At 45.0% G+C, this 26,665-nt stretch overlaps 3 protein-coding genes across 3 annotated transcripts; 2 read left to right on the top strand and 1 right to left on the bottom strand.

Moving 5' to 3' along the window:
• Positions 1-395: 395 nt before the first annotated feature.
• Positions 396-3,170, bottom strand: LOC136508070 (ferritin-1, chloroplastic-like). The gene is made up of 8 exons (XM_066502680.1): positions 2,790-3,170; positions 2,343-2,426; positions 2,172-2,232; positions 1,983-2,070; positions 1,527-1,588; positions 1,290-1,355; positions 1,086-1,149; positions 396-993 (listed from the first exon to the last, which is right to left on the bottom strand). Exons 1-8 carry the CDS (start codon positions 3,077-3,079, stop codon positions 950-952), a joined length of 759 nt encoding a protein of 252 aa, XP_066358777.1. The 5' UTR covers positions 3,080-3,170; the 3' UTR covers positions 396-949.
• Positions 3,171-10,979: 7,809 nt separating this feature from the next.
• LOC136508071 (protein DOUBLE-STRAND BREAK FORMATION-like) lies at positions 10,980-14,462 on the top strand. Its single transcript, XM_066502681.1, has 5 exons — positions 10,980-12,193; positions 12,271-12,490; positions 12,864-13,007; positions 13,678-13,819; positions 14,166-14,462. Exons 1-5 carry the CDS (start codon positions 12,108-12,110, stop codon positions 14,348-14,350), a joined length of 777 nt encoding a protein of 258 aa, XP_066358778.1. The 5' UTR covers positions 10,980-12,107; the 3' UTR covers positions 14,351-14,462.
• Positions 14,463-14,905: 443 nt separating this feature from the next.
• Positions 14,906-26,206, top strand: LOC136508072 (LOB domain-containing protein 23-like). The gene is made up of 3 exons (XM_066502682.1): positions 14,906-15,088; positions 25,350-25,643; positions 25,748-26,206. The coding sequence occupies exons 2-3, from the start codon at positions 25,464-25,466 to the stop codon at positions 26,189-26,191; spliced, it is 624 nt and encodes a 207-aa protein (XP_066358779.1). The 5' UTR covers positions 14,906-15,088; positions 25,350-25,463; the 3' UTR covers positions 26,192-26,206.
• Positions 26,207-26,665: the final 459 nt, after the last annotated feature.

Genomic DNA, 26,665 nt, shown 5'->3' with positions numbered 1-26,665 from the left:
ACTCTAGGCATCGCAGGGCTAGAGACGTCCGCCGCGACGCGGAACGCGCGGAGCGTGCTCTGGGCGCGCACGCGACAGACCAGGACTCGGCCACCGCATGTGGCTAGGAAGGAAATTAGAAGTAGCTTTCTATTATTAGCTTTCTATTTGTAGTCCCTTAATTCTAGGAGTCGAGTCCAGTTGGCTCAGGCCTTTGGCCTCATATATATTGTAACCGTACGTTGGTTTTGGAGGGGAAGGAAAATACAATATCAATCTAATCTCTCTCTCTTCTTCAACTAAGCCTGCGGCTAGAGTTTAACCTCGCCGGAGAGGACGACGGACCGAGGCTACGAGCTACGTAGCCGAGGGCCAGCTATCCGAGGGTTTGACGCCCTTGACACAAACACCAAACATCAGGGCAACCTAAACACAACTAATTGGATGCTTTGCTTCAAGTGGCCTTCAAAAGAGCTAGTTGCCTGGATAGTACTCCTAAATAGCCATAAGCTCTGACGAATTTACCTTCAGATTTACAAATAAGACAATAAACACTAACAACGATCATCTCCTCGGTGCTTGCAAAGTCACAGGAAGGTGTCACCATGTGCAAGCCAATGAGACCAACACGAGAGAGCAGCATGTAGATCCGAGTACACATTCATCACCATGTTTCATTTGAACAATCAAAATCCCAAAGGGTAACGTCTCTAACAACGACCACCCCAAACTGACGGCAGCAATAGTACTATCACATGTTCTACTGCGTTTCAGTGCACCATGTTCTTTGTAGGAGGGCAACACTGTTCTACAACTAAAACCCTAACCAACTGAAAAAACAAATCCCACCTACACCCAGGGCTTGGTCAGTTGGTCCATGCCGCCAATTATTCCTCAACCAGATCATTTCACACTTCTTTCCTTCCTTCAGGCCCCTTACTTGGTCCTTGAGCAGCTGTCTGCCCTTCCTTTAGGCCTCTTCCTCAAGCAGCATCTGATCAAAGTGCCACACCCCTGCATGCAAATAACATCTCAACAATATCAACTAGGTGTGACTTTAGGCACGAGACATAGCAGATCAAACCGAAGTTCAGCGACAGACTAACCGTGCCCCTTGCCCACTCTCCTCAGCTGGGCGACATACTTGGAGATCTCATTTATGGCTTCCACCTTTCAAAAGAAAATACAAGATTTTCGTTCATCTAAGAATTGTCTTGCAAGTAGAGCAAAAACTGTATAGAACAAAATATAGCCCTGCACAATTTTGTTCAATATAATATAATACGGAACATATGCTTGGTTGCATTTACCTGCTCCTCGAGGAACTCACTCTCGATGAAGTCTGTCAGCTGAGGATCATTGCACCTTGTTGCCACCTGTTAGTTACAGGTGCAAACTCATTCAAAATTGTACGTGTCACAATTGTACAACAACATTTAGTAACTCAAGTTATTCAATTTATATTTGCCCATAAATGTTTTAAGTATGTCTTAAGCAAAGCACACAGTATTTCTCCACAAATAAGCATGTGAGTGAAAGCAACTTACACCATGCAGGTTGTGCAGCTTCTCATTAACCAGCTTTTCCAGAGCCAGAGCCAGCTCCATAGCTGAAATCAATCAAAAAAGGAACAGATCAAAACATGGCTATCAGATTAGTTTTCCAAATATGAACATGAACAAAACTAGAAAAGACCAACCTAGCTGATAACCAACCAAACATTTACTAACAATAGCCAGCCTTCTATTTATATATAAGCCGTGTTAAATTGTTAGTATTCACTACCAGTCTTTCAATCTACCATCCATCCATATACTGAAAACTGCAACTCATACAACTAGGTTCAATTGCAGAATAAAGTACACTTTTTGACAACAGTTGGCTTTTCATACTTCCTCTGCTGTACCACACATGCAGACTCCTCTAAGGCACTTGAGATTCAGATCCCATCCTAATCCAGAGGTCAGAATCAGCAAACAAGAAGGAAATGCACGGCAACTCACCGTACAAAGCATCGCCTTTCTCAGGGTGGTCAAATTCAGTCAAGGGCGTCACAATCGATTGGAGCCTCACCCTGCCTCCGCGTTTGTTCTGACGTCAACAGAAACACATGCAGTGCCAAGTCAGTACCCCAAGTATGTAGCATGGTACAACGGAACGGACCAAAGGGTCAAAGAAATTAAGAGGACAACCTGGTACTCCATGAGCTTCTCAGCATGCTCCCTCTCCTCGTCGCTCGATTCCTTAAAGAACCTGGAGGAACAGATGTGCAGAACAGCATCATTACAAAGGAACAACAAAATAGCAATGCCGTGCTTTATTTACAGATGGGTAACTAAACTTGGCGAGAGGCGAGGACTCACTTGGCAAATCCTTTGAGAGCCACGTTGTCACGGTCGAAGTAGGCGAAGAGGGAGTGGTACGCATAGGAGGCGTTGTACTCCACACTGCATGATAAGAGCAGGCACGGTCAAGTTGCCATCACATTGACATGTTTTTGGTTGGTTGAATTGAATCCACATCAAAGCACAGAGACGGCTGGCATGACTGACAACACCAAAAATAGCCTAAGCCTTAGATACCAATCGCGTGACTCGATTAAGAACAACCTAACATTCTGGGGGGAAATCGCACAACTTAGCATAAACCAATGGAGCAACGCATTCACATTAGCGGGGAGACAAGCATCGATCCACAATCAACACATATAAGGACGCCGCCCGCCTAATAATAGCCCGACCGACCGAAATCCTAATGACTGGCAAGAGAAAATCGGAACGCGAGCAGAGCACCGAGGCAACAGTACTTACTTGATCTGTTCGTTGAGAGCGGCCTCGCACTCGTCGACGAACTTCTGTCGCGCGAGCGACTTGTCGGGGCTCTGGGGCACGAGCGCGAGCTCCCCCTTGATCTCCTCGAAGGGCTGGAACACCACCCCGCTGAGCACCTCCTTCCCTTTGCCGGCGGCCCTGCACGCCGCCCCAGCGGGCGGCGAGACGCCTCCACGCGGCGCCGCCACCCTGACGGGAGCCGGGGTTGCGCCCGCACCACAGAGCTGGTTGGCCGCGGCGGCCGGCGATGGGGAAACCCTAAGCATCATCTGGAAGGGCAAGGAGGGAGGCGTGCGGGCGCGTTCGCTTGAATTCTGGGCGGCGGCAGCGGAGTGGATTGTGCGGTGGGAGCTGGCGTGGAGAGGAATGGGATAGATATAGGCGCGTGGGGGTCGCCGGTTGGGGACACGTGGACGGTTGGGATTGGGTGGAGGCGGAGGGAGCGCGTGGAGGGCGAGCTCCGCTCCGTCCACTGCGCACGGGCGTGGGATATTTTTGGATGGTGGAGTCCTGGAATCGTCCTATTCTGGCGGTCTTTAATTTTAGTTTTTCTTCGATATATAGTAAAATCTAAATCGTGTTAGTTTCAAAAATAAAATCTTGTTATTAAGAAATACTACTACAAATAGGTTATGTACATGTCATGTCATTTGGAAGCCTGGTAGCATCTCCAAGAGTACCAGAACAGTCTCTTCATCTAGGAATTTTGGGAAGATTAAAAAAAAACTCATCCCAACGACTTTCAAACCCACCTCGGATCTTTTGGCACTTGAAAAAAACCACCCCCACGCGCGTAAAGTTACGCACGCGTATCGTCGCGCCAATCTAGAAGTGGAAGGACGTGGGGAAGAAAAAAAATAGTAGAGAAGGGTTCCTGTTGCAAATGTAGAAGAGAAAAATAAATTATAAAAGTGGTTAGTGTGATTTATAAATAATTTAGGATTTCTGATGTAAAATTACCTTCGATCTTTTAGTCGCGAGATTTTAAAAATTATTGGAGTTACAGCTTTTTTATGTCTCCCAGTATATCTTGTAAAGGTTGGGAAACAATAGGGGTGCATATTCTTTTTTTTATATATACACAAGCTGCAAAGGTTGTTTGTTGTCCACTGGTTTTGAGAAAAGGGGTGATGCAAGAGAATTTTTAGTCTCCCATTATATTAATGCTTGTTCTTTAGTTACCTACAAAAGAGTCGTGTGGCTACCGAGAGTGGCCACTCCAAATATATACACAGAATTCTTCATCCCTGCTCCTCATCATCAAAAGCACAAAAAGTTTGCTGTCTCTCTGAAAAGTCACCATACAACGGTTTGTTACATAATCTTAAGGCATGTTTCAAAGTTTGTTTTGAGTCCTCCCAAGGTTATAATCTACAAAAGCAGCTAAGGAGCTAAGGAGAGCCATCTAAGTCAACATGGTGGCCAAGAAATCCCAGGACCTTGCCTTTTGTCGGCAAGGGGATTTTTTTTTAACAACACGTCACGAGCTATTAACATGTACCTATATTTAAATTCACTCCCACGGATAGTCAAACTCACGACCTAAGGTTACTACTAAAGCTCTTATAACTACTATGCCAGGGACCCAAAGAGTTTTTCTTTTTTTACACATATTTCTATAAGCTCCATTTGATCCAAACATGTCATCGATCTAGTACATACATAGCACCAAAGGATAATACAAGGAACGAGACGTACCCATGAGACTTGTAGCTCACATCGATCGTTTCAACAAACATGATGTATGCTATTCATTGATTAGTTACGAACATAGTCGTGTGGTGGCCCAAGCAAGCAAACAACTGCATATCGTCCTCCATCTATTCATTGATTGCATGAGAGAGTGGCCAAGGACAAAGGAGATAAGATGAGGGGATTCGTGTGGTCGGGACAGCACACACACAAAAGTCCAAGGGAAATCGTGCATGCATGCGACCTGTGTAGCAGCAGTAGCACAAGCTGACTAGGCTTGCGCGTGTGGAGGCCTCACGCGCGCTATGGACCAGATTGGCCCGGTGCCCGCCACCACACCGGTCGTTATCATCCACGTCTGCATGTGGACACACGTCTTGTCTATGTTCATCGTCAGCTTGAATCCCTGTTCACCTATCTTATAAACCGTACTTTTTCGACGAACAGATAGTTTTTTCTCTCATAATAAATTAACCAACAGTACTTTCAACCATAACTTAGGCCATATTTGGTTTCCAGAAGTCAGGTGACTTATTAAGTCAGATGACTGAAAACCAATGACTTATAAGTCATGCCTGTTTGGTTGTAGATGACTTATAAGCTCATGCCTGTTAAGTGAAAAGTGTGGGCCCCACACGAAAAAGGGTGGCTTATAAGTTTTAAGTAGGGGTGAACCATCTTATTTTTTATAAACAGGGATGACTTATAAGTTGATGGTGTTTAACAAAATCAATCACTTATTTCACTTTTTAACTTATAAGTTGATGACTTATTTGGAGCTAAACTTGCCCTTATCGGTTAAGCGAACCGGGCCGTTCTTATACGGATCACCGATCCTCTGGAACCACCTCACCTCCTTTCAGCTGTAGCTAGCAAAAGCACGGGCCACGGGATGATTCCGTTCCCACTGATTGATGACTATTGCTCCGCGCTTACTGACGTTATTGCTGGAGGCTTCCGCACACGACATTGTCGATGTACACCGTGTGTTTTTTCTCTCTATTTCATTAAGCAGTCTGGAAAATCTCAAGGGTACACGACATCGATAAGTTCCGTCTGTTCCATGCCCACTGTCAAGACGCTAGTGTGCAGGACCAGCCAAGAATGTCGACAAACTAGAGCTAGAGCTTAGCAGCTACAACACATACAGAGGACTATACGTAGTAAAATTTGCCACCGTGGGTACAACAAGGCAAAGTGTTGGAACCGCTTGACCTACTCGACGTCTGTCACCAGCCCACGATGCCGACGCCTTCCAGGAAAGAGTACCCGCATGGCTTCCCACTTCCGAGGAGACAGCCGCGGCGCGAAAGTTTGCTGAAATTCTTCGAAGGACGCCTCATCAGGCTTCTCATATCGACCTAAAGTCTGAGTTTTTTCATGACTACCTTCCTAGCCTGGGCCTCCGGCTTCGGTGCTCTAAACTTATTTTTAGCAGCTAAACGGGAGTTGCGTTTGGGGCAGTGCCGGCCCTAAGGGGTGGGTAGGAGGTGCGACGGCCGAGGGCCCTCGCAGGATAGGGGCCCAAGCCCAAGTATATAATACTCCATACCATTTAGCGATAGTTCATTATGATTTAAGATTAATGAGAAGATGCAGCGGCCCATCAGCAAAAGGAGTCGTTGGCCTCTTTCTTTCCGGGAGGCAAGGAGCCGAGCCGCCAACACCCACACATAGCGATCGCGAGTCGCGACTTCCGGACTTCTGGCGAGACGGGAGAGACGCAACGTCGATCACCAGTTCGCCATGCGATCACCAGCGCAGATCACCGAGACACCGATGCTCGAGTTCTAGTCTTCCAGAAGCCAGACGACGGCGTTCCAGACGACGGCGGCGACCAGGCAGCTGAAGCAGGGCTCGACGAAGACGACGACATCTGATCTTGGTTATTGCCTTCTGCCCTTTTTGTGATTTATGAATCTTGGTTCTGAATAAGTTCATATCCAAATTGTCTGGGCCCTAGGTTTTTTTTCCTTGTTCAATTTTTGTCTAATACTTTGTACTCATATAGTTATGTTTTTCTTGTAATTTAGGTCAGGTGTTAGAATTTTAGAATATTACCTAAGAAACATTTGTCGAGAGGGGCCGTGCTCGACATCCCAGGACCGGCACTGGTTTGGGGACGACGTCGTCATCATCAACAGCATTGGGATCCTGGGTGATGCGCAGCCTAGGCGGGGACACAATCAAGTGGCTGCAGGAGCGGACACCTGAAGACCTCGATGAAAGACTGCACAGCGCTTACCGAGCCATTGTCCCCAGAAGTACTCGAAGCCGCCAGCCCATCCGCATGCGGCGACCCACAGGTACGCACAGGTGATGACTACGGTCTTGGGGCATCGTCCTCCAAAGAAGCAATAGCAACACGCACACGGTCTTGGGGCATTGTCCCCAGATGTACATTGTGTGTAGTCTAAGATGAACACCTGATGGAGAATTTTTTTTTTGTTTTTATTAATCCTTTTCAAATAATATTTATTATTAACCTCCTTTGGCTTTTTTTCAAACCTAACCCCTTTGACCGTGCCACGGGACCTCGCGCGGCAAAATTGCACCGCCACGCCAGGTGGGCTGGCGCAATACGCCAGCTCGCCTGGCACGGCAGGGTTCATTTGTTGCGCCGAGCACGCTGGCACAACAAGCTTTGCACAGACAATTCCAATTTGCTCTTTGTTCACCGGATCTAATATATAGCCATTTTTTTGTTGACCGTAAGTAATAGCTATGTCCGTTTGGCTGATAAGCCATGGCTAAAAGTACTGTTGACTGATTTGTTGTGAGAGAAAAAATATTGTTCATTTGCTGAAAAAGTATGGCTTATAAGACAAGCGAACATAGCCAATATTTGTTTTTACTTGTTGACATTCCATTGTTTTCTTTCCCAGGTGAAATGAAATATAAGTGGAGTATTCATGTTCGCTGATGCTAAAATTTGGCTTATGCTGAAATGTTGTGAGAAAAAAACACTGTTCTATAGCTAAAAAGTAGTTCTGAATAAGCTCAAGTGAACAGGGCGTGATGATTTGTTCTACGCCCTCCATTCTAAATTATAAATCGCTTTGACTTTTTTTACATCTATTTTGCTATTCATCTAGATATAATATTATGTCTACATATATAGCAAAATGAATGAATCAAAAAAAAAAAGTCAAAGCGGTTTATAATTTGAACGGGGGAGCATAGAAGTTCTTAAAAAAATAACATCACTGTCTCATTTTTCTTTCACGGAGGATCATGCATATAGCTCTCTGAATGGTTGTTAGTTACCTTTGACACGCCTCTATCCCTCGTCAGTCTCCTGGAACCACCTCCGATCCGATCCTTTCAGACATTGATAGCAAGCACAGGCTACAGGATGATTCCATTCCCACTTATGACTATTGCTTTGCTTATCATTGCTGACGTTGGTGGAGGCCAAATTGAAGTTTCTTCCTTGAATGGGCCTGTTCATTTGAATTTATTAGCCGGCTTATCAACTAAAATTCTCTCACAACAAAACAGCTTCAGTTCGACTTGTCAGTCGGTTTTAATACCAGCCGAACGTACCCACTATATCCTCGTCTCATTGATAGCACAAATAAAGCTTACTGTTCATGGGCCTGTTCGGCTGATTTTAAAGCCGGCTGATAAACCGGCCTTCACTGATTTGTTGTGAAAAAAAATATTATAGATTCTAACCGATAAACCGCTGATAAGTCCAAACGAATAGGCCACAATTGTTTCTTACCAAAGACAACAGAAGGAAGCTTATCATCGTGTTAGTGGCACATTTAAAGACGATGCTCTTTAAATTTAGCAATTACGTACAAAACGGGCGTGTGGCAGGCACACGCCTGGTGACGGCCCACACAGCTAGCTAGCATCTTCTCTGTCTATGAGCAGGGAGCCACAGATTGCAAGAAACAGTGCGAAAGACCCGAGGACATAGAGATAACGGTCCTCTTCGTTTGAACTATTTTTTGGCTAATAAATAGTGTTTTCTTCTCGTAACAAATTAGTATAAGTTAAATTTCAGCATAAGCGAATATGGTAACTAAGATGAGGGGGAGATGCGTGGTTGCGACAGGTAGGGGTGAAAACGGTACTGTTATTTTTCGACCGTATTTAAGACCGAATTCATTTAGAGGGGTTCAGATCTGTTTGTTTCTGAGTCCGGATATTCAACATCCGATACCGTATCCGAATATTTAAATCGTATATTTATGATGTCGATATTCAATCGTATCCTATTCGACAGGTATACACTATCCGTATTTAAATTCAAATCCAAACCAAAATATAAAAACAAATATAATATCATGACAGGACACATGACACACAGGTCATATGCATGCGACATCACAAAAGGCTGACTAGTCACCTCACGTGCACTTTGGACCACCATCTGTGCTGCGGCCCGGCTTGCACAAGTGCACTGCACTCCACACCATTTTCGTTTTACTCTTGGGCATGTTTGGAAGACTGGTTTTAGACCGAATGCAATTGTAAATTATAGACTTGTAAAATTATATGGGCAGAATTGAAAAATATTGTTTGGATGACTGGTTCACCTAATAAAGTTACTGGTGTTTTAGCTAGTTACAAGCGAAAAAATATAATTACCTCGCCAGGCAACAGTATTTTCCAACGAAAAGTCAGACTCGCTCGACCCTCCACGCCCCATCATGTCATGTGCTTCTTCGAACTCCCGATTCCTGAGCGCGGTGCTTCTTCAACCTCGAACTGGCCAGGGAGGATGGCCTCTGAAAATATCAAGATGTCCGACAAGGAAGGTGAATTGAGCTACTCTAAAAATTTTCGCAACAATTAAAACCTACCGTTTAGCCCATTTTCACCCCTAGTGCCTAAAAGTGATTTCTATCTTACGCACAAAAATTTTGCACCCCAAGTTCTAATCCTACTCTAGCATAGCAATTCTAAGAATGTAAGAACTTGAAGTAATTGCACAAAAGTAATTGCTCAAAGTAAGGAGAGGGAAAGGAATATGACGATGTTTTCTAGAGGTATCAGAGAGTCGACACTCTCCACTAGTCCTCGTTGAAGCACCCGTGCAAGGGTATAGCTCCCCATCGATCCGTGCAAGGACCGAGTGCTCTCTATGATATGATTCTTTGTTGCTCTGACGCGGTGAATCGCTCACAACCGCTCACAAGATGAGTTAGGTCATCCATAATCACCACCGGATGATCACGTAGCTCCCAATCACCACCAAGCCGTCTAGATGATGCCAATCACCAAGAGTAACAAGCACAAACTCTCACTTGACCATGACAAGCCTAATGAGAAAGGTGGATGCACACTTGCTACTCCCTACGCACTAATGAGGTCCTTAACTTGGATTAACAAATCTCAATCACCCCACTAGGCTCTTGCTCTCATTGCACTCCGATGTGTTTCCTCAGCTGAACAAATGGGTAAGAGCAGCTCCATGGACGAGTAAATGGGGTATAAATACACCTCACTCAAGCAGCTAGCCGTTGGAGCCAATTCTCACCTGACACGAGACCATCGGACGCTATCTGACAGGCATCGAATTATCGTCCAGTGTGACTGTAACGGCTATAGTGACGTTACCTGTCAGAACTAGCCGTTGTAGTCAAGATAGCGTCCGATGTGGAAAAACCCTCTCTGGATGACATCGGACAAAACCGCAGTAGCGTCCGATGCACTATTGTTCAGCAAACCCTAAGTGAACAGTGCCATCGTTGCGTCCAATGAAGTTTCAGTCTCTGTTGTTGCACGTCTGAGTGACATCGGACGCGGAACTCATCGTCTGATCCTGCTGTAAACAGCATCTGATGAACTCTGCAACACTACATTCACTTCCAATTCGAAATCCTTTGTGAATGAGGTTGACTCCAATGATCTTTGGGCTAACTCTGAGCTACTTAGTGCTAAGTTTGACAAGTGTGCACCACACCTAACACATTAGACTCACCTAGGTTAAGATACTAGTTCATACCCCCTTTATAGTACGTTCAAAGGAAAAACAAAGTCCTAAACTACTCTAAGTGTCTCTCAACGCCAAACGACACTTAGAACTAGTCCGTCCTTAACCTTGTCGTCCATCCTTTGAAAAGCGAAACAATTTTCATCGACAGGGGCATGAAAACCATTGATTGCTCAAACAATCATCATTATCGTGACCTAACTCAAATTTCTCTACAAAACAGACGTTAATCACAGTAATCTTATATTGTCATTAATCATCGAAACCCACTAGGGGCCTAGATGCTTTTAGCCTCGGCGTAGGTGCTGCTGTCGTGGCCTTTGGTGAACTTAAGCCCGTACGACTTCTCGATTGTGACCTAGTACTCCTCGTACGACCACTCCTCCTCCGCTCCCCCCCCCCCGACTCGGTCTCCGCCGCTGCGGCCATCGCCTCTGACGACGCCTGCATGACGACGACGTCTAGGGCCCTCCACACGCCAGCATGCGACAGCCTTAGGTTCCTGCCACCGAGGACCGCAGTCCCCGGCTCGATGAGCAGCAAAGCATTGCTGGCTCTTGGGATGCGTTGGGCAGGGGAGGACAGCAGCGGCGGCTGGGTAGCGGTGACCTTGCTAGGCAGCACCATGGCTAAGGTAGGAGAAGCTTCTTGCCTGAGCTAGCAGCTTGCTTGCTCTCGAATGTTTCTGCCCGGCATCGGCATCTGCTGAGCTCTTCTTCTCTTCCTCTTTGCACAACTACACATTGACTCGACGAGTGGTGTGATGTCTTATGTGGCCGGTTGCGTTGGAAGATTAGCCAAATGAATATTTTACGGATGAAAGAAATTACAGTCGTATTCTAGTGCACATGATATTACATCTGGAAGCTAATTACTGACGTATAAAATTACAAAGCCGCCAAACAGGACGTTTTACGGATCATTGTCGCTCCTCCTGCCTTGTGGAACCGTCCACCTCCTACTCCATTTGTAAAGGAGTTTGGAAAACAAAAAAATAAGCTCCAATAGATTCTCTTTTTTTTTCTAATTTATTTTTTCTCAATGGAGGAACGTCTCGATTTATTTGGCTGCACACAAATTCATCCCAATCCACCCAATACACGTGGTTTGAGAGAAATTAAGATAAATTTCACCTTAGTCCTTCCCAAACCACGTGAATTGAGATGCATTTATGTGGAGCCAAACGAGTCCTATGAAAGGGGAGCACAAATCAATTCCCTTTGCTTCTCCCGGTCCCTCTCCGTTTGTCGGATGAAGCAGATATGCCAGGCGCAACGATGGATCTAGAAATATACGCAGGATGGACTCTTCATTATTTTCTCTAAGCTTCAGTGACTACAAACAGAAGCGGCTTCGTTAATTCAGCAACGGTAGCAGGGGTTTGAGCTACTGCGGTTCATGAGTGAGTATTTTTTTTTAGAATCCAGAGAGAGTAGAAAATGGAAACTACAGTACAGGGTCCCCTGCCTTAAAGCCCACAAATTTCCTAGACGGCACGGTCCATGAGACGGCCCAGCCCATTCGGTTGAATTCAGGCAGGAGGCAGACCACCCCAAACAAAAACCCTCCTTGCCATCTCAATTTCGTCTCCGGCAACACGATGCGAGCCACGATTTGAAATCCCACAAAATCGAAAGGGGAGGCTGGTAGGGCTGATGCCGCCGCCGATGGATGGCGACGGTGGTGCTACGCCTACGCCCGACGCCCTCTCCCTCTTCGCCTCCCGCCTCTCCCTTCGCAGGTAGCAAGCCCGATACAATACAAATCACCTTCCGCAACATCCTACAGCTTCCCCCTCTCTCCGCCTCCGCGATGCAGGTTCGAGGACGAGGATCTCCGGGTGCTGGAGGCCGCGCTGTCCGCCGGCGCCGACGTACCCGCGCTGCTCGCCACGCGCTCGGCGGCCCGGAGTCTGCTGCAAGCAAGCGCGGCGGAGGCGTTCGCATCCACCGCGACGGGTTCAGTGCTGGATGGTGGGAGGAGCCTCGCCATCGCCGACTTCTTCGCACGCGCCTTCGAGCTCGTTGGCGATGTCGAGGTCAGCACCCAACGAAATTAGTGCTTGGCGCGTACGGTGTGCAGATTATGCACTGCTATTGCTAGTCTGTGCTCCCGCCCTGCCTGGGGTTTTACTCTGATTTGAGCGCCCGCAGTTGTCGTGCTTCAGTTCAGTATACATTCCTAATTGCAGGCTTGCAGCATCTTATTTTAGATGATTGCAGCATGCTTCAAATACACTAGCAAGCAACAGTCAAGTGCAACACTCAAATTCATCAACCGACATGTGTTCACCAATCACCATTTGTTTTATCAGGCTTCAATGCGTCCTTTTTCACTTCTGTTCGCACAAATGTAGAGCATGCGCCGCGTTCTTCTCTGCTAATACTGTTACTCTTCATGTACACTGATAGAGCTGCCTTGCCATGAGATACGAGTTCCTGCTGCTTCGAGACGCTAGATACTACAACGACCTTCACTTGCAAGTGTCCCGTCAGGAGTGGTTGACTTTCGCAAAGGACTCTCTTGATAATGGCTTCTACATCATTGCCTCCAAGGTAGTCTTTTCTTTTTTAGATAAAGAAGGTAGTCTTATTCAGCTATAACCATTGTTGTAGGTAATGCCCCTTTACTGTTCTTATTGATCGGCATGTTGGCACTTAAGCTATTAGGTTCAATGGTGTGAGGAACACAATCCAATAGTAATCTTGAAGTTTGAAGCAGAGGCTTACTGTACTTCTTTTAACCTGAAGATCTAAGAAATGTGTCGAAGAAGCCTTCCTCTCTTCCTGCTTGCCTGCTTTACATTGTTGTCTCCCTTTAGTTACTACTTTTAGGCGATTCCATGTGCTGGAAAGTTTATTGCTGTTGTGTAAGTTTAAGTTTTTTTTTATGCTACTCTGATAAGCAAACTGCTGGTATGATATGATTAAGTAAATAAGTACTAAGGGAAAAAATAAGTCTCAATTATTTCAGAAACAATTATTGAAATAACTCTATCAGGAAATATTACTTCCAATTCATATTTTCTCTAATGGGTGAAGGTTCTTGTCATTTAAATGGACAAGTATCATCTTTTGCTCTGTCTGAGGTAAGCGATGAAGGCCGCTTGATGACTACTGTATATTGCTACTAATACACTAATGCTTATGGTTGTAGATCTGAGCACATATAAATATAGTACTGTGGAGAATGACATTGGCTTACATTATATTGTAACTAATTCAGGCTTTTGCAAATGCTCTTGCACACATTCATCCAAGCCACCCAGCGCACTTGGACTCTGCTAATTCCATCGAGGAGAAGGACAAGATCAATGATATAACAGGACTCCAGAACTTGGCAAAGTCATTATCTGCACAACATTCTGGTGAGTTTTCAATGCCATGGATCGCTTAAATTACATGCAGAGAAACTGAGCCTGTTTGAACTTTTCAAGTAAAATAAGTGCAGAGAAACTAAACTTGCCTTTATCTTCTGAAGTTGAGTAAATGAAGGAGTGGTACATGTTTAATCAACAGAGATCCAATCTGACTGAATGTATGTCTTCCTTTATGTTTGAGTAACTAATGGCTTGTTTTTTTAATCAAACGTGACATCTATTATCTGGGAGATTTGGGGACCCATTGTGACACCAAATCTTCTCTTGTATCTTTCAACTGTTTGAACATATTTTCGATATAGCTTTCTAATGCTATTTACTTCTGCTATGACAGTTCAGACACAGTCTGCTGAATACATGAAAAGGAGAGCTTCAGGTGTTCACGAGAAGTATAATTTGCAATCAGGAAAACCAAAGTTAACAGGAAGTTCAATGTTTAGGCTAGGGATTAAAACAAGGAACATAAAGAAATTGCTTCATAGCCAGGAAAGGAACTTAGGAGATTTGAAGCAATCTTAGCGTGGCATCTTCCACAAGACCGAGAGGAATGTTGTAAAAAGGTGAGTTTTATGCCTTAATTTACTTATTTCTTTCTAAGTTACCACCAGTGCATATGCACTTCAATCTGTTAAATGCCTAGTTCAACTTCTAGAGTACTAGCTCAAATTAATATCTGCAGTGTCAATTACATTCATCTGATTATTGAAATTGGGTACGTGGGAGTGGCATTGGCAGTATGTGCATGCCAGCCGTCCTCATTTTCTTAAGTAGTCCACAACCTCTGTTCATGAGTTCTCCAAAACAGAACCACAGTATTTTTTAGCTTAGTTTTGTAGCATTGGACCCCTGAAATAAATAAGAAAACTGTGATTAGATCATCATGTCTTGTTTCAGCTCAAAAAGTTTAATTATAAGTCAATTGCATTGAAATAAGATGCTTACATGGAATCATGTCATTTGTCATTGGCATATTTACTATAAAAGGTTTGCTGATTACATTACTACAATCCTTAACCACATATTGCAGCCTGGTTGCCTACTCTGCTCAATCTGATCGCAGGAAGTATTGCTAGCTCTGCACAGTTGCGCTTAGTATATTTGGAAGACGTTAATTTTCTTTATTTACATGCAGTCCAATTAGGTGATAATTTTTGCAGTGGAGACATTAAGTGGAGTTATGGATGAGTCTTTGATTCAACATTAAGACGAAGACGTCGAAGAGTACTTGCATCCTTTGGTAGCATACTCGCTCTGCAAGTAAGTTGCTATCTTCAATATGTGCAGACTGTTTTTCATGTGCAGAACAATTATAAAGTAACTCCGCCTGCCCGTCATGATTGACATATTGCCTTAAATAAATAATATGAAACTGGAATTTATTGAGTGCTGGAGAACAATGCGTGTGAAGCACTGTCTTTCGAGACTATTGCTTGGGAAATGTCCCACCGTCCCGTCCTTCTTAAAAAAAAGAAAAAAAGGGGTAGGGTTTATGTTTTTCCTGTGGAAAATGTGCTATTAGGCACAAATACAACAACAACAACATAGCCTTTCAGTCCCAAACAAGTTAGGGTAGGCTAGAGTTGAAACCCACCAAGAGCCCCAAGTCACGGTTCAGTCACTTCAATAGTTACTTTCCAAGCACTCTTATTCAGACATAGATCTCTAGGTATATCCCAAGCTTTCAAATATCTTTTTATTGCCTCTCTTCATGTCAATTTTGGTCTACCTCTATCTCTCCTCATATTATTAGCTTGGCTTAGAACTCCATAATGCACTGGTGCCTCTGGAGGCATCCTTTGAACATGGTCAAACCACATCAACCGATGTTGGACATGTTTTTCTTCAATTGGTGCTACCCCTAGGCGATCACATATATCATTGTTCCGAACTCGGTCCATTCTTGTGTGACCACAAATCCATCGCAACATACGCATTTCTACAACACTCAGTTGTTGAACATGTCGAATCTTTGTAGGCCAGCATTATGCTCCATACAACATAGCCGGTCTAATCGTCGTTCTATAAAACTTGCCTTTTAGCTTTTGTGGTACCCTCTTGTCACAGAGAATGCCAGAAGCTTGTCGCCACTTGATCCACCCAGCTTTGATTCTATGGTTAACGTTCGCATCAATATCTCCATCCCTCTATAGCATCGATCCCAAATACCAAAAGGTATCCTTGTTAGGCACCACTTGACCTTCCGAACTCACATCTCCCTCCTCCTGTGCAGCTCCGCTAAAGTCGCATCTCATGTATTCGGTTTTAGTTCTGCTCAATCTAAAACCTTTAGACTCAAGGGTCTGCCGCTATAACTCTAGTTTTCTATTTACTCCCGCCTAGCTTTTGTCCACTAACACTACATCATCAGCGCACAACATACACCAAGGGATACCTCCTTGTATGTTCCTGGTAACCTCATCCATTACCAAGGCAAAGAGATACGGGATTAAGGCTGACTCTTGATGAAGTCCAATTTTAATCGGAAAGTAATATGTGTTACCATCGTTTGTTCGAACACTCGTCACAACATCATTGCACATGTCCTTTATGAGGGTCACGTACTTTGATAGGACTTTATGTTTGTACAAAGCCTACCACATAACATTTTTGGTATCTTGTCATAAGCCTTCTCCAAGTTAATGAAAACTATGTGGAGGTCCTTCTTCTGCTCTCTAAACCGTTCCATAACTTGTCCTATTAAGAAGATTGCTTATGTGGTTGACCTTTCGGGCATAAAACCAAATTGGTTTGTTGATATCTGGGTCGTTCCTCGTAGCCGCTGCTCGATGACTCTCTCCCATAGCTTCATAGTGTGGCTCATCAACTTAATTCCCCGATAATTAGTACAACTTTAGATATCTCCCTTGTTCTTGTAGATGGGTACCAATATGTTTTTTCTCCACTCCTCAGGCATCTTGTTCGAACGAAAGATATTGTTGAACATCTTGGTTAGCCATACTATAGCTATATCTCCGAGACATCTCCACACCTTGATTGGGATACCATCAGGGCCCATCGCTTTGCCCTTTTTCATCCTCTTCGAAGCTTCTCTGACCTTCGATTCTTGAATCCTCCGCACAAAGCGTCTGTTAGTGTCATCAAACGAGTCGTATAGCTGAACGGTGGTGTTCTCGTTCTCACCATTGAACAATTTATCAAAATACTCTTGTCATCTATGTTTGATCTCATCCTCCTTCACCAAGAACTGCTCCCTCTTATCCTTTATGCATTTGACTTGGTTGAAGTCCCTTGTCATCCTATCGCGAGCCCTAACCATCCTATAAATGTCCTTCTCTTCCTCCTTCGTACTCAAACATTGGTAAATGTCCTCATAGGCCTGCCCCTTTGCCTCACTCACCGCTCGTTTTGCAGTCTTCTTTGCTACCTTGTACTTCTCTATGTTGTCTGCACACCTGTCATGATACAAGCGCTTATAGCACTCCTTCTTTTCCTTAATAGCCTTTGCACACCTTCATTCCACCACCAAGTGTCTTTTGAGTCGCATCCGCTCCCTTTGGTCACTCCAAGCACCTCTGAAGCAACCTTCCTAACGCATGTTGCCATCTTCTCCCACATGTTGTTTGCATCACCTTCATCCTTTCAAGGGACCTCTTCAATGATCTTTTTCTTAAAGACCTTTGATCGCTTCCCTTCTAATTTCCACCACTTCGTTCTAGCAACCCAAGCTTATTTGTTCCCACGAGCTTGCACCAAAAAGCGGAAGTCAGCCACCATCAGCTTGTGTTGAGCGACCACACATTCTTCAGGTATTACCTTACAGTCCACACAAGTTCGTTTATCTTTCATTCTAGTAAGGACAAAATCAATTTGACTAGAGTACTGGCCGCTACTATAGGTCACTAAATGGGACTGTCTCTTACAAAAGAAAGTGTTAGCTATCATCAGATCAAAAGCTATGGCAAAGTCTAAGACTCCCTTTCCCTCCTGGTTCCTACTATCATATCCGAAACCCCCATGAACTGTCTCGAAACCTACGCTTGATGTACCTACATGGCCATTAAGATCACCTCCTATAAAAAACTTCTCGCTACTAGGGACAGCTCTAACCAAGCGATCTAAGTCTTCTCAGAAAAGCCGCTGAGCACTCACATCATGGCCTACTTGGGGGGCATATGCACTAATTATGTTTAAGACCAAATCGCTAATGACAAGTTTAACTAAGATGATCCTATCTCCTTGCCTTCTCACCTCCACCACGCCATCCTTGAGGCTCTTATCAATCAAAACTCCTACTCCATTTTTATTTGAAGTTGTCCCTGTGTGCCTAAGCTTGAAGCCGGTATTGTCCACCTCCTTCGTCTTCTACCCCTTCCATTTAGTCTCTTGGACGCATAAGATATTTACACGCCTCCTAACCGTTGTGTCCACTAACTATCTTAACTTACCCGTAAGGGACCCTACATTCCAGCTACCTAAACAGATCCTAGTTGGCTCGACTAGCTTCTTTACCCTTCGCACCCGCCGGTGTAGGTGTAAAGACCCTTGCTCATTTTGCACCACACCCGGGCGCCGATGTGGCGCGCCACTAAGGATGTGACGACCCGATCCTTGCTCACTTGACACCGTGCCCAGATCGCGACACGGCGCGTCACGGGGGTGACGACCCGGCCCTTGCTCATTTAACACCATACCCGGGTTCCGACATGGCGCGTCGCTAAGAGGGTTACGCCCCAACAGGATTCTTTTGGGTTTCATCTCCATAAAAGTGGCTAAGTTTTTTACATTGGCTCGCCACGACTAACACAACCCTCTCCCTCTACCAGGACTTGGAACCTGCTATGCTGGGACACCAAAGGCGCCCCACCGTAGGCGGAGTTTGCTATTAGGCACAAATGCACAGGAGAAAAAATTGTCCTGACACAATGCATTTGTCACCTTTTAAACAAACATTTGGTGATTTTCTTCTTGATATATGCTCTTGGAAACACCTGGAAATCTAGCTATAGAAGGTTTGTAGCTGGAAGTAATAAGCATGGGCATTATACCTTTGAATGACAGTTACTTAAAATGTGGCAGTAGAATATTCTAACTATGATCCCGGAACACATGCTATGTGAAACGACAAAGAACCTAAATTTGTTACTTGCCCAGGTCCATCCTGGTAGAGTTATGATCCTCCATCGAGTCTGAAGTGCTCAGATGGGGAACACGTTGTCGTGTTTCAAGAAAAAGGACGTCTGCTGCTTATTCCAGCAAGGAAACTTGGGATGCTAAGTAAAAGGGTTATGTGGAGTACAAGAGGTTAGATGTGGGTCGTCATGTAGCCATGTGGGTGAACACCCAGTGGCGGATTGAATTTGACTTCGAAAAATCTGAAGACTTTCACATAGGCTGTGAAACTAACACAGTCTTTTTTTTTTTAAGACGAGAAACTAACACTGTCGGCAGAGCTTAATGTAGTGGTAGGGGCCTGGGCAGCCGCGGTTGTACTTGATTGGCATGGGATCCATCCATATTAGGGACCAATCAAACCTCGGGAAGGTTAGCTTTTGATAGCAAACGCATGTGCACACACGCATGGCAGCAAACTCTTTTAGAAGTCCTGCCTCCTCCTGGTCTGGACTCTCGAGGTCACTCATGTACGCCTTTCCATCTCATGGATCGGCCAGGCGCTCAGTGAGAAAACCAGAAAGCCGATCCTCTGTAATTAAGAGACAGCGGGACAATTAAGACGTCCTTTCTTCTTTCTTCTGAAGATCAATCATCGGTTGTGCTTGCAATAAAAAACCAAACACGCTGCAGTATAAGTACGTGCACATTGAAAATAATAGATGCCTTGTTCTGTTTCCTTTTATTTTCCATTTTATACAAATTAAGGGCTTGTTTGACACAGCTTCACCAACAGCTTCACGAGCTATTGTCAACTATTTTTTTTTGCCAAATACCCTTTTTTAAAACAGCTTTATGGTTGAAGCTGTTTTTTCTCCTCTCACAAAGGGATGAGTTAAGGTGAAGCGGAAAAAAGTAGCTTTTCATAGCTCTCTCCCACATTTCTCTCTATTAAGTTGTTGGTGAAATTGTTTTACCAAACAGTTTTTTCAAAACAGTTCAGTTTCACCGAAAAAGTTATTTATGAAACGGCTTCACTATTAAAGCTGAGCTGTGCCAAACGTGCTATAAGATTAATGCACGAATAGAGACGTCATGGTAGCTGATATATGCGTGCATGCATGGTCTTGTGATAGTTGCCGCAACAAGAATTTGTTCTGCCATGCAGATTGGAAACAAGTGCGGGTAAAATATAGCGAGTCGTTGTGGAGTCCGCATCCGACTGCCAGTGCGCTCCAGACCACGGTACATGTGTCACTCTCTAACTTGTACACATGTCACAACTGGTAGAGACCCACTACTACTACATGCATATGGTCGATGTATGTAGGTATAGCATACTTGTCTCCTGCTACAACTTTAGTCCTAGTTAAGACACGAATGCCTGCTAATATGGTGTACAACATATACTCCGATTCCCCACTGTTGTAATACACGACAAATCCCTAATCTTGCTGTTGTCATGGCCTCGTCTTGCATGCATGGTAGCCACTAGCCACTCCGGACCTACTGCTTACATACGTGCCAGCTTTCTCCCTCATCTTTGCTAATACTCTGTCGTTTTCTCTTGCTTGCAATGTACTAATGGTTAGTGATTCTTTAATTTATATGGATTGGAATGATGTGGCCGTGTCCAGTCTTAGAACTGAAACGGAATGGGGAGCAGGGATCCCATATGGAGAGAGCTGACCACGTGAATGCCAAGAAAACAATACAGACATCCATGTTGAATTGAACACTTCCAGTGCCAATTCCCTGCCCTGTTTCAATTTCATCCCAGGCCTAGATGAATAACCCTACCTAGCTAGTGCATGCATCGTTCGTTTTATAAGCTGTAACCCCTATATACATGTATTGCTACAAAACTACTAGCATTAAGATCGAGTCAATTAGTACTTAGGGTCAATTAGTGCTAGACGGCTTTGGCGCGTCTGTACCTAAGGTATTGCAACTAGCTGTACTCTTCCTTCCCTAAGCTAATAAGGCCAGTCTCAATGTAGATTTCACGGGGGTTTCATGCACATTAAATAGAGTGCCACATCAGCAGAAATAGAGCTTTTGCATGTATCGAGGAGGAGAGAGAAGGGAAACTTTTCATGGGGACGAAACGAGTGAGCGTTATTTCCAAAACGTTGGAAACCGGACGAAACCCCCATTGAGAGCCTTCATTCGTTTCATCCCGTGCGCGACTTCTTCTTCCTTCGACCGCGGGTGAGGCCGCCACCGCCGGGCATGGACGAGGCCACCGCTGCCGGAGGGGAAGGCGGCGCGGGAGGCCGCTGCCGGAGGGGAAGATGAGCTCCACCAGCCGCAGGAGGGAAAGGCGGCGCAGGAGGCCGCTGCTGGAGGGGAAGAAGAGCTCCGCCGGCCGTGGGCGCGAGCTCCGCCGCGCGCGGGCGCTGCCAGCTGCGGGTGCGAGCTCCGTCGGGAGGGGAAGGCGGCGCGGGAGGCCGCTGCTGGAGGGGAAGACGAGTTCCGCCGGCCCCGAGCGCGCGGGCTCCGCCAGCGGCAGGCGCGAGCTCCGCCGGCCGCCGTCACATAGGCGATTCCGGCCATGATAGGCAACGTAACACTAGTACAGAAACGAGCTTTACTCCCGGTTGGGAAACCCCTTCAGTCCTGGTTTCCCAACCGGGAGCACGAATCCGGGACTAAAGAGCCCCTCCTTTAGTCCCGGTTTCTCGCCCGGGACTAAAGATGCACCTTTAGTCCCGGTTGGTAAGACCAACCGGGACTAAAGAGGCCTCCCGGCCTGGCCACGTGGGGCGGCCCTTTAGTCCCGGTTGGTATGGTTTCCTTTTTTTTCTTTTTTTTTTGTTTCTATTTTCAATTGATGATTCATTTTGGTTTTCGAATACGCATTCTACGCTGTTAATAATATACGTATTCTACACGTTAATAATGTTTGAACATTTTGTACAAACTAAAGTATGAAACTAACATATATATTACATGCATATACATATATTGTACGTTATTTTATGTACATATAATATGTATATATATTACAAATAAAGCTTGCATTGTATATTCTATCATATCCTTGGGATAATAAATTCACTCCATCTGGTTTGGCTTCCATGTTTCGTTGACGTCATTGTAGAACTCGTCGGCGGGGTTGAGGACCTGGTCATTAAGAAATCCTGCTATGGTCTCTTGAATTGCTTTCAGTTGGTCATGTCGTATGACTTTTTCCTTCAACCATAGAGTCTTCAATAAAAGTTAAAGAAAAATTATTAATATATATATATATATATGTGTGTGTGTGTGTGTGTTGGTCACGTGATTACTTATATATATGAGCAACAAAAGAAATTGTGAATATATGAATATATTTATATAACGTACTTTGAGGATCTCTTCAGGAGTTCTTTTTGCGTACGCCATGATGAACTCGCAAACATAGTATCCGCAGTAGTTGTTCCCCTGTTCTTGCCTTAGAACCCACTTTTATGAGAAAAAAGATCCGGTGAATTGAAAGCATGCATGGTGTTAATTGAATTAATTATATATATATATAGTTAGTACTTACTTTGTGTGCGATTACATCCAGTGGCGCTTTGCAATGTTTCATGTGGTGTTCCTCAATGAAACTTTTCCAAACACTGCGCCCAATAAAATAAAAAATTAATTTGGCCTTTCATAATTGTTGCATTTAAGAGATCGGGGTATATATAGTTGCTAGAGAGACCAAATTACCCTTGGACAATATCTATCATGTCTTGGTACTCTGTTTGTTCTTTTCTTAACGAGTCGAGCATGCATGTCTTAAGGAGTTTAAGATGCTCTTTTCTGCCTCTACCTCTTCTTCAGCTTTCCCCATTGCAGTATCATTGAAGGCCCCATATTCAGCAATAATATCATCATCGTCCCATTGTTCTTCACCTTCTTCCATTACAACCCCGGTTTCTCCGTGTTTCGTCCAATAAATATAGTTTGGCATGAAACTCGACTTCAACAAGTGTGAATGAAGACTCCTTGAGCTAGCGTATTCCTTCAAATTCTTACATATGGCACATGGGCAGCACATGAAACCATCGCGTTTGTTTGCCTCGGCCACACGTAAGAAAGAATGCACGCCCTCAATGAACTCTTGGGAGCGGCGATCAGCATTGTACATCCAATGCCGGCTCGTCTGCATTACATGACATACATACCATATTAAAACCTAGAACCTAATTAGTTAATTATACGACATGCATGCCACCACACAAGCTATTAATTTATGAAAGTCTCGCTACAATGTAGACAATCCCAACTACCACTAAAAAACCTAAAGCTAAAATGCACTTCAGCAGCATAAGGATTTCGCGACCAATCCCAACTAAAACAGACAGATCATGCGTTTATTCAACATCTATGGGCTTCTTCCGCAGGATCACTGCCTCATCAGCCGCCGTAGCCGCCTGTGCAAGAGAGTTTTGCACGTGTTCAACATACTCTTCCTCCCAGTACCAGCCTGAACATCTAGTGCCATCCCACTGAAATTAAAACAAAAAAATAGAACTTTAATCACAATCATCATGAAAATAAGTATAAATTAACCATAATCATCAAATGCGACAAAAAACTCACATTACGATCCGGACACTTGTAGAAGATACTTCCCTTGTTGGGACACTCCTTCCTCACCCGGTACTCCATCACAATCTTCTCCTCACACTTGCCGCATGCAATGAGAGGAAGGTCCGACCTCAGTCGCTTTGTAACCCGATGAGAGGCCGAGGACCCGGAAGCAGTTTTCATCTACTCTCTATACTCATTTTTAATATAATATAAATTTCTCATTTTATAAACAAATAAAATTAAAAAAACTCTAAAATTCTCTATATCTCTAAAGCATGAAGTGTGCTATACATGCTAGAAATGAAAGCTCAATACTAGTTTTGAATAACTACTTTAACCTTCCTTCATCCAAATACGCAAACTTTAAAGTGATTTTGAGCTTAAATGACTTACAAATAAAAAAATCTACCATAAAAAAACCCACATATATCTAGTCCACAAAATGAAATAAGTTACTGATGAAACATGAGAGTATAAAGTTGGTAACTTTTAGAACCAAAGAATCGATGGAGGAATGGAAGAAATCTTGTGATACACTGGTGATGAGGAAGGAGAGGCCGGCGATGAAGCAAGAACACTGAGCTCGAAGTGGCTCGGGCTCGGGGAGGAATAAGGGCTATATAGGAGGGGACCTTTAGTCTCGGTTAGAGATAGAAACCGGGACTAAAGGTCCCTTTCTAGTCCCGGACGAAGCCTCCAGCCGGGAGTAGACTTTTACTCCCGGTTGGAGGTACCAACCGAGAGTAAAAGTTAACCTTTAGTCCCGGTTGATAGCTCCAACTGAGACTAAAGGTCCTCTCCAGCAAAAGCTTGGCGCAGTAGCCGTTGGGCAGGGACCTTTAGTCCCGGTTGGAGCTACAAATCGGGACTAAAGGTCTCTCTAGTCCCGGGCGCGAAAAATACCGGGAGTAAAGCCAAATTTCGAGTTGGATCAAAGGTCATTTCTCTACTAGTGTGAGCGGGTCAGAGAGGACCGCAAGAGAGGGGCGGAGCTGTGCAATGAAACTATGCACTGAGAGAGACCTATTTCATGTTAAATTTCACGTCTTGAAAATCGGGAGGTGAAACCTTCCACTGAAACTGGTCTAAGGTGAACAGACCGAACGTGCATGTGGCGCTAATTTCCACCATCACCCATAGTCAAATAATCCTGCTCTCTAGAGCTAGCTAGGTGTGGTCAGTGTGCTAGGACACACAGCAGCCGGCCACTGCCCTTGGTCCGCTGCAATAGTAGTCAACTCATTTCTCAAGATATTTACCTATCGTAATGCAAGTGACTATGTGAGCCATTAACATGGAACATGGTTTAATTTGTCATCACTGACAATAAACAAAGGCAGTCTTGGTCTTTCAGAGTTTGAGGTCTCAAGTGGTGCTTACATGCACTTCCATATTTCTGTCTGGCTCCGACCAGCTACGGGTGCCTATCGCCGACTGCTGCAGCAAGTGAAAACGGAGGTAGAAATTCCATGCCACAACTGTACCGCTTAGGAGACGTCCATGAACCATGAACGCGTAGACTACGTTTAACTTTCTTTCTTGTTTCTAGTTAATTATAAGGAGATAAAGACTTTCAGCTGCGACCAACAAACCTTGTTGATCGTGGCTGCTAAATACAGACAAAGAAACCATACACACTGTACTGGTACAGCACTACACGGCCATAACATGCTTGCTGTGCCTGTGATCCAGCTGGAAGGAAGGTCATTAGCTGATAGGTCAGCATGACAATAGAGTACTAAACACAAATCTCTATTCTATCATGTTTGTCCTGACCTGATACTCTGCTGGTTAATGCGAACTATCTGATCTCTCCCATCTCAAGACCTATCATTTCCGACCTATCATGAGTTCTTCTAACCTACTCTGTTCCTTCCTCTAGCCTGCCTGGCTCTATAAAAGAGGAGGCTCTGCACCCGGCAGTCTCCCCCCTTCCCTTTGCAACCATCCTGTCTTCACTGCTCGCTCTAAACCCCTGTGACCGAGGAACCAGAACATGGCCGGCAGCGGAAGCGGGAGTGGGAGCAGCAGCCCGCCGTGCGCCTCGTGCAAGCTGCTGCGACGGCGGTGCACGCAGGAGTGTGTGTTCGCGCCATACTTCCCTCCCGAGGACCCTCACAAGTTCGCCATCGTCCACAAGGTCTTCGGCGCCAGCAATGTCAGCAAGATGCTGCAGGTCCGTTCAATTCTCCTCCTTGAGCTACTGTCATCCATGGATCATTCAGCTAGCTTGCTTATCAGGCTAACGTAAACTGCATCTACTGTTGATTCCATTTCCAGGAGCTGCCTGCTCAGCAGAGAGCGGACGCTGTGAGCAGCCTGGTGTACGAGGCGAACGCGCGCATGAGGGACCCTGTGTACGGCTGCGTCGGCACCATCTCCTTCCTCCAGCAGCAGGTCTCCCAGCTCCAGGTGCAGCTCGCCCTCGCCAAGGCCGAGATCCTCTGCGTCCAGATGCAGCACGACGACGGCCATGCGCATTCAGCTTCAGCTGCTGCTGTGCCATCTCCGGCAAAGCAACAACTCCATCACCACCAGCAGCAGCAGGAGATGGAATGCGAGGCTTATGGCAGCCTGCTTGTGCAGAATGGCCTGATGATGAACACGTTGAACGGCACTGGAGCAGCTCATCAGCAGCAGATGCTGGGCAGCTTCGGCTCTGCAGGGAACACTGCAATGATGCTGCAGGAGGCGTGCCTCAAGAAAGAGACCCTCTGGGCATGAATGAGTGAATTATGTACTTCCATTTGTCGATAAGAAAAAAAAACTTCTTGTCTCTTTCGCTGTCCGCCGCTGTAATTTTCCCGAAAGATGGGAAATTATTAAGAGATGAGTTAATCGGGTCACATGAGCATCACAATCTCAGGCTCTCAGCATTTCTACTTAAAAACTAAGAATAAGATCTTTCGGAAAAAATAAAAATAGAAACTAAGAATCAAGACGAAGCTAGCTGAGGGATCTTGATGTGTGAAGAAGAGTTTTTGCACGAGCAAGTGAAGTTTCAGAGGTTCGCCTTTTGGTAGACTTGGGAGTTGAGAGTCAGCTATTTTGGACGCGTTTGGATTCACATGGTCTGCACAGTAGGATTGTTCGTGGACAACTGGACACTAAGCATGACAAATACTTTTTTTGTCCCACCGCGCTGGATCGGAGTTGTATATTTGAGTGCTGCTAAATCCCAATTGGAAGACCTGACCT

This window comes from Miscanthus floridulus, chromosome 15 (genome assembly GCF_019320115.1).
Source record: "Miscanthus floridulus cultivar M001 chromosome 15, ASM1932011v1, whole genome shotgun sequence".
Taxonomy (NCBI): domain Eukaryota; kingdom Viridiplantae; phylum Streptophyta; class Magnoliopsida; order Poales; family Poaceae; genus Miscanthus; species Miscanthus floridulus.
The sequence above is the reverse complement of the archived record's forward strand: the minus strand, read 5'-3'. Positions and strand labels throughout refer to the sequence as shown.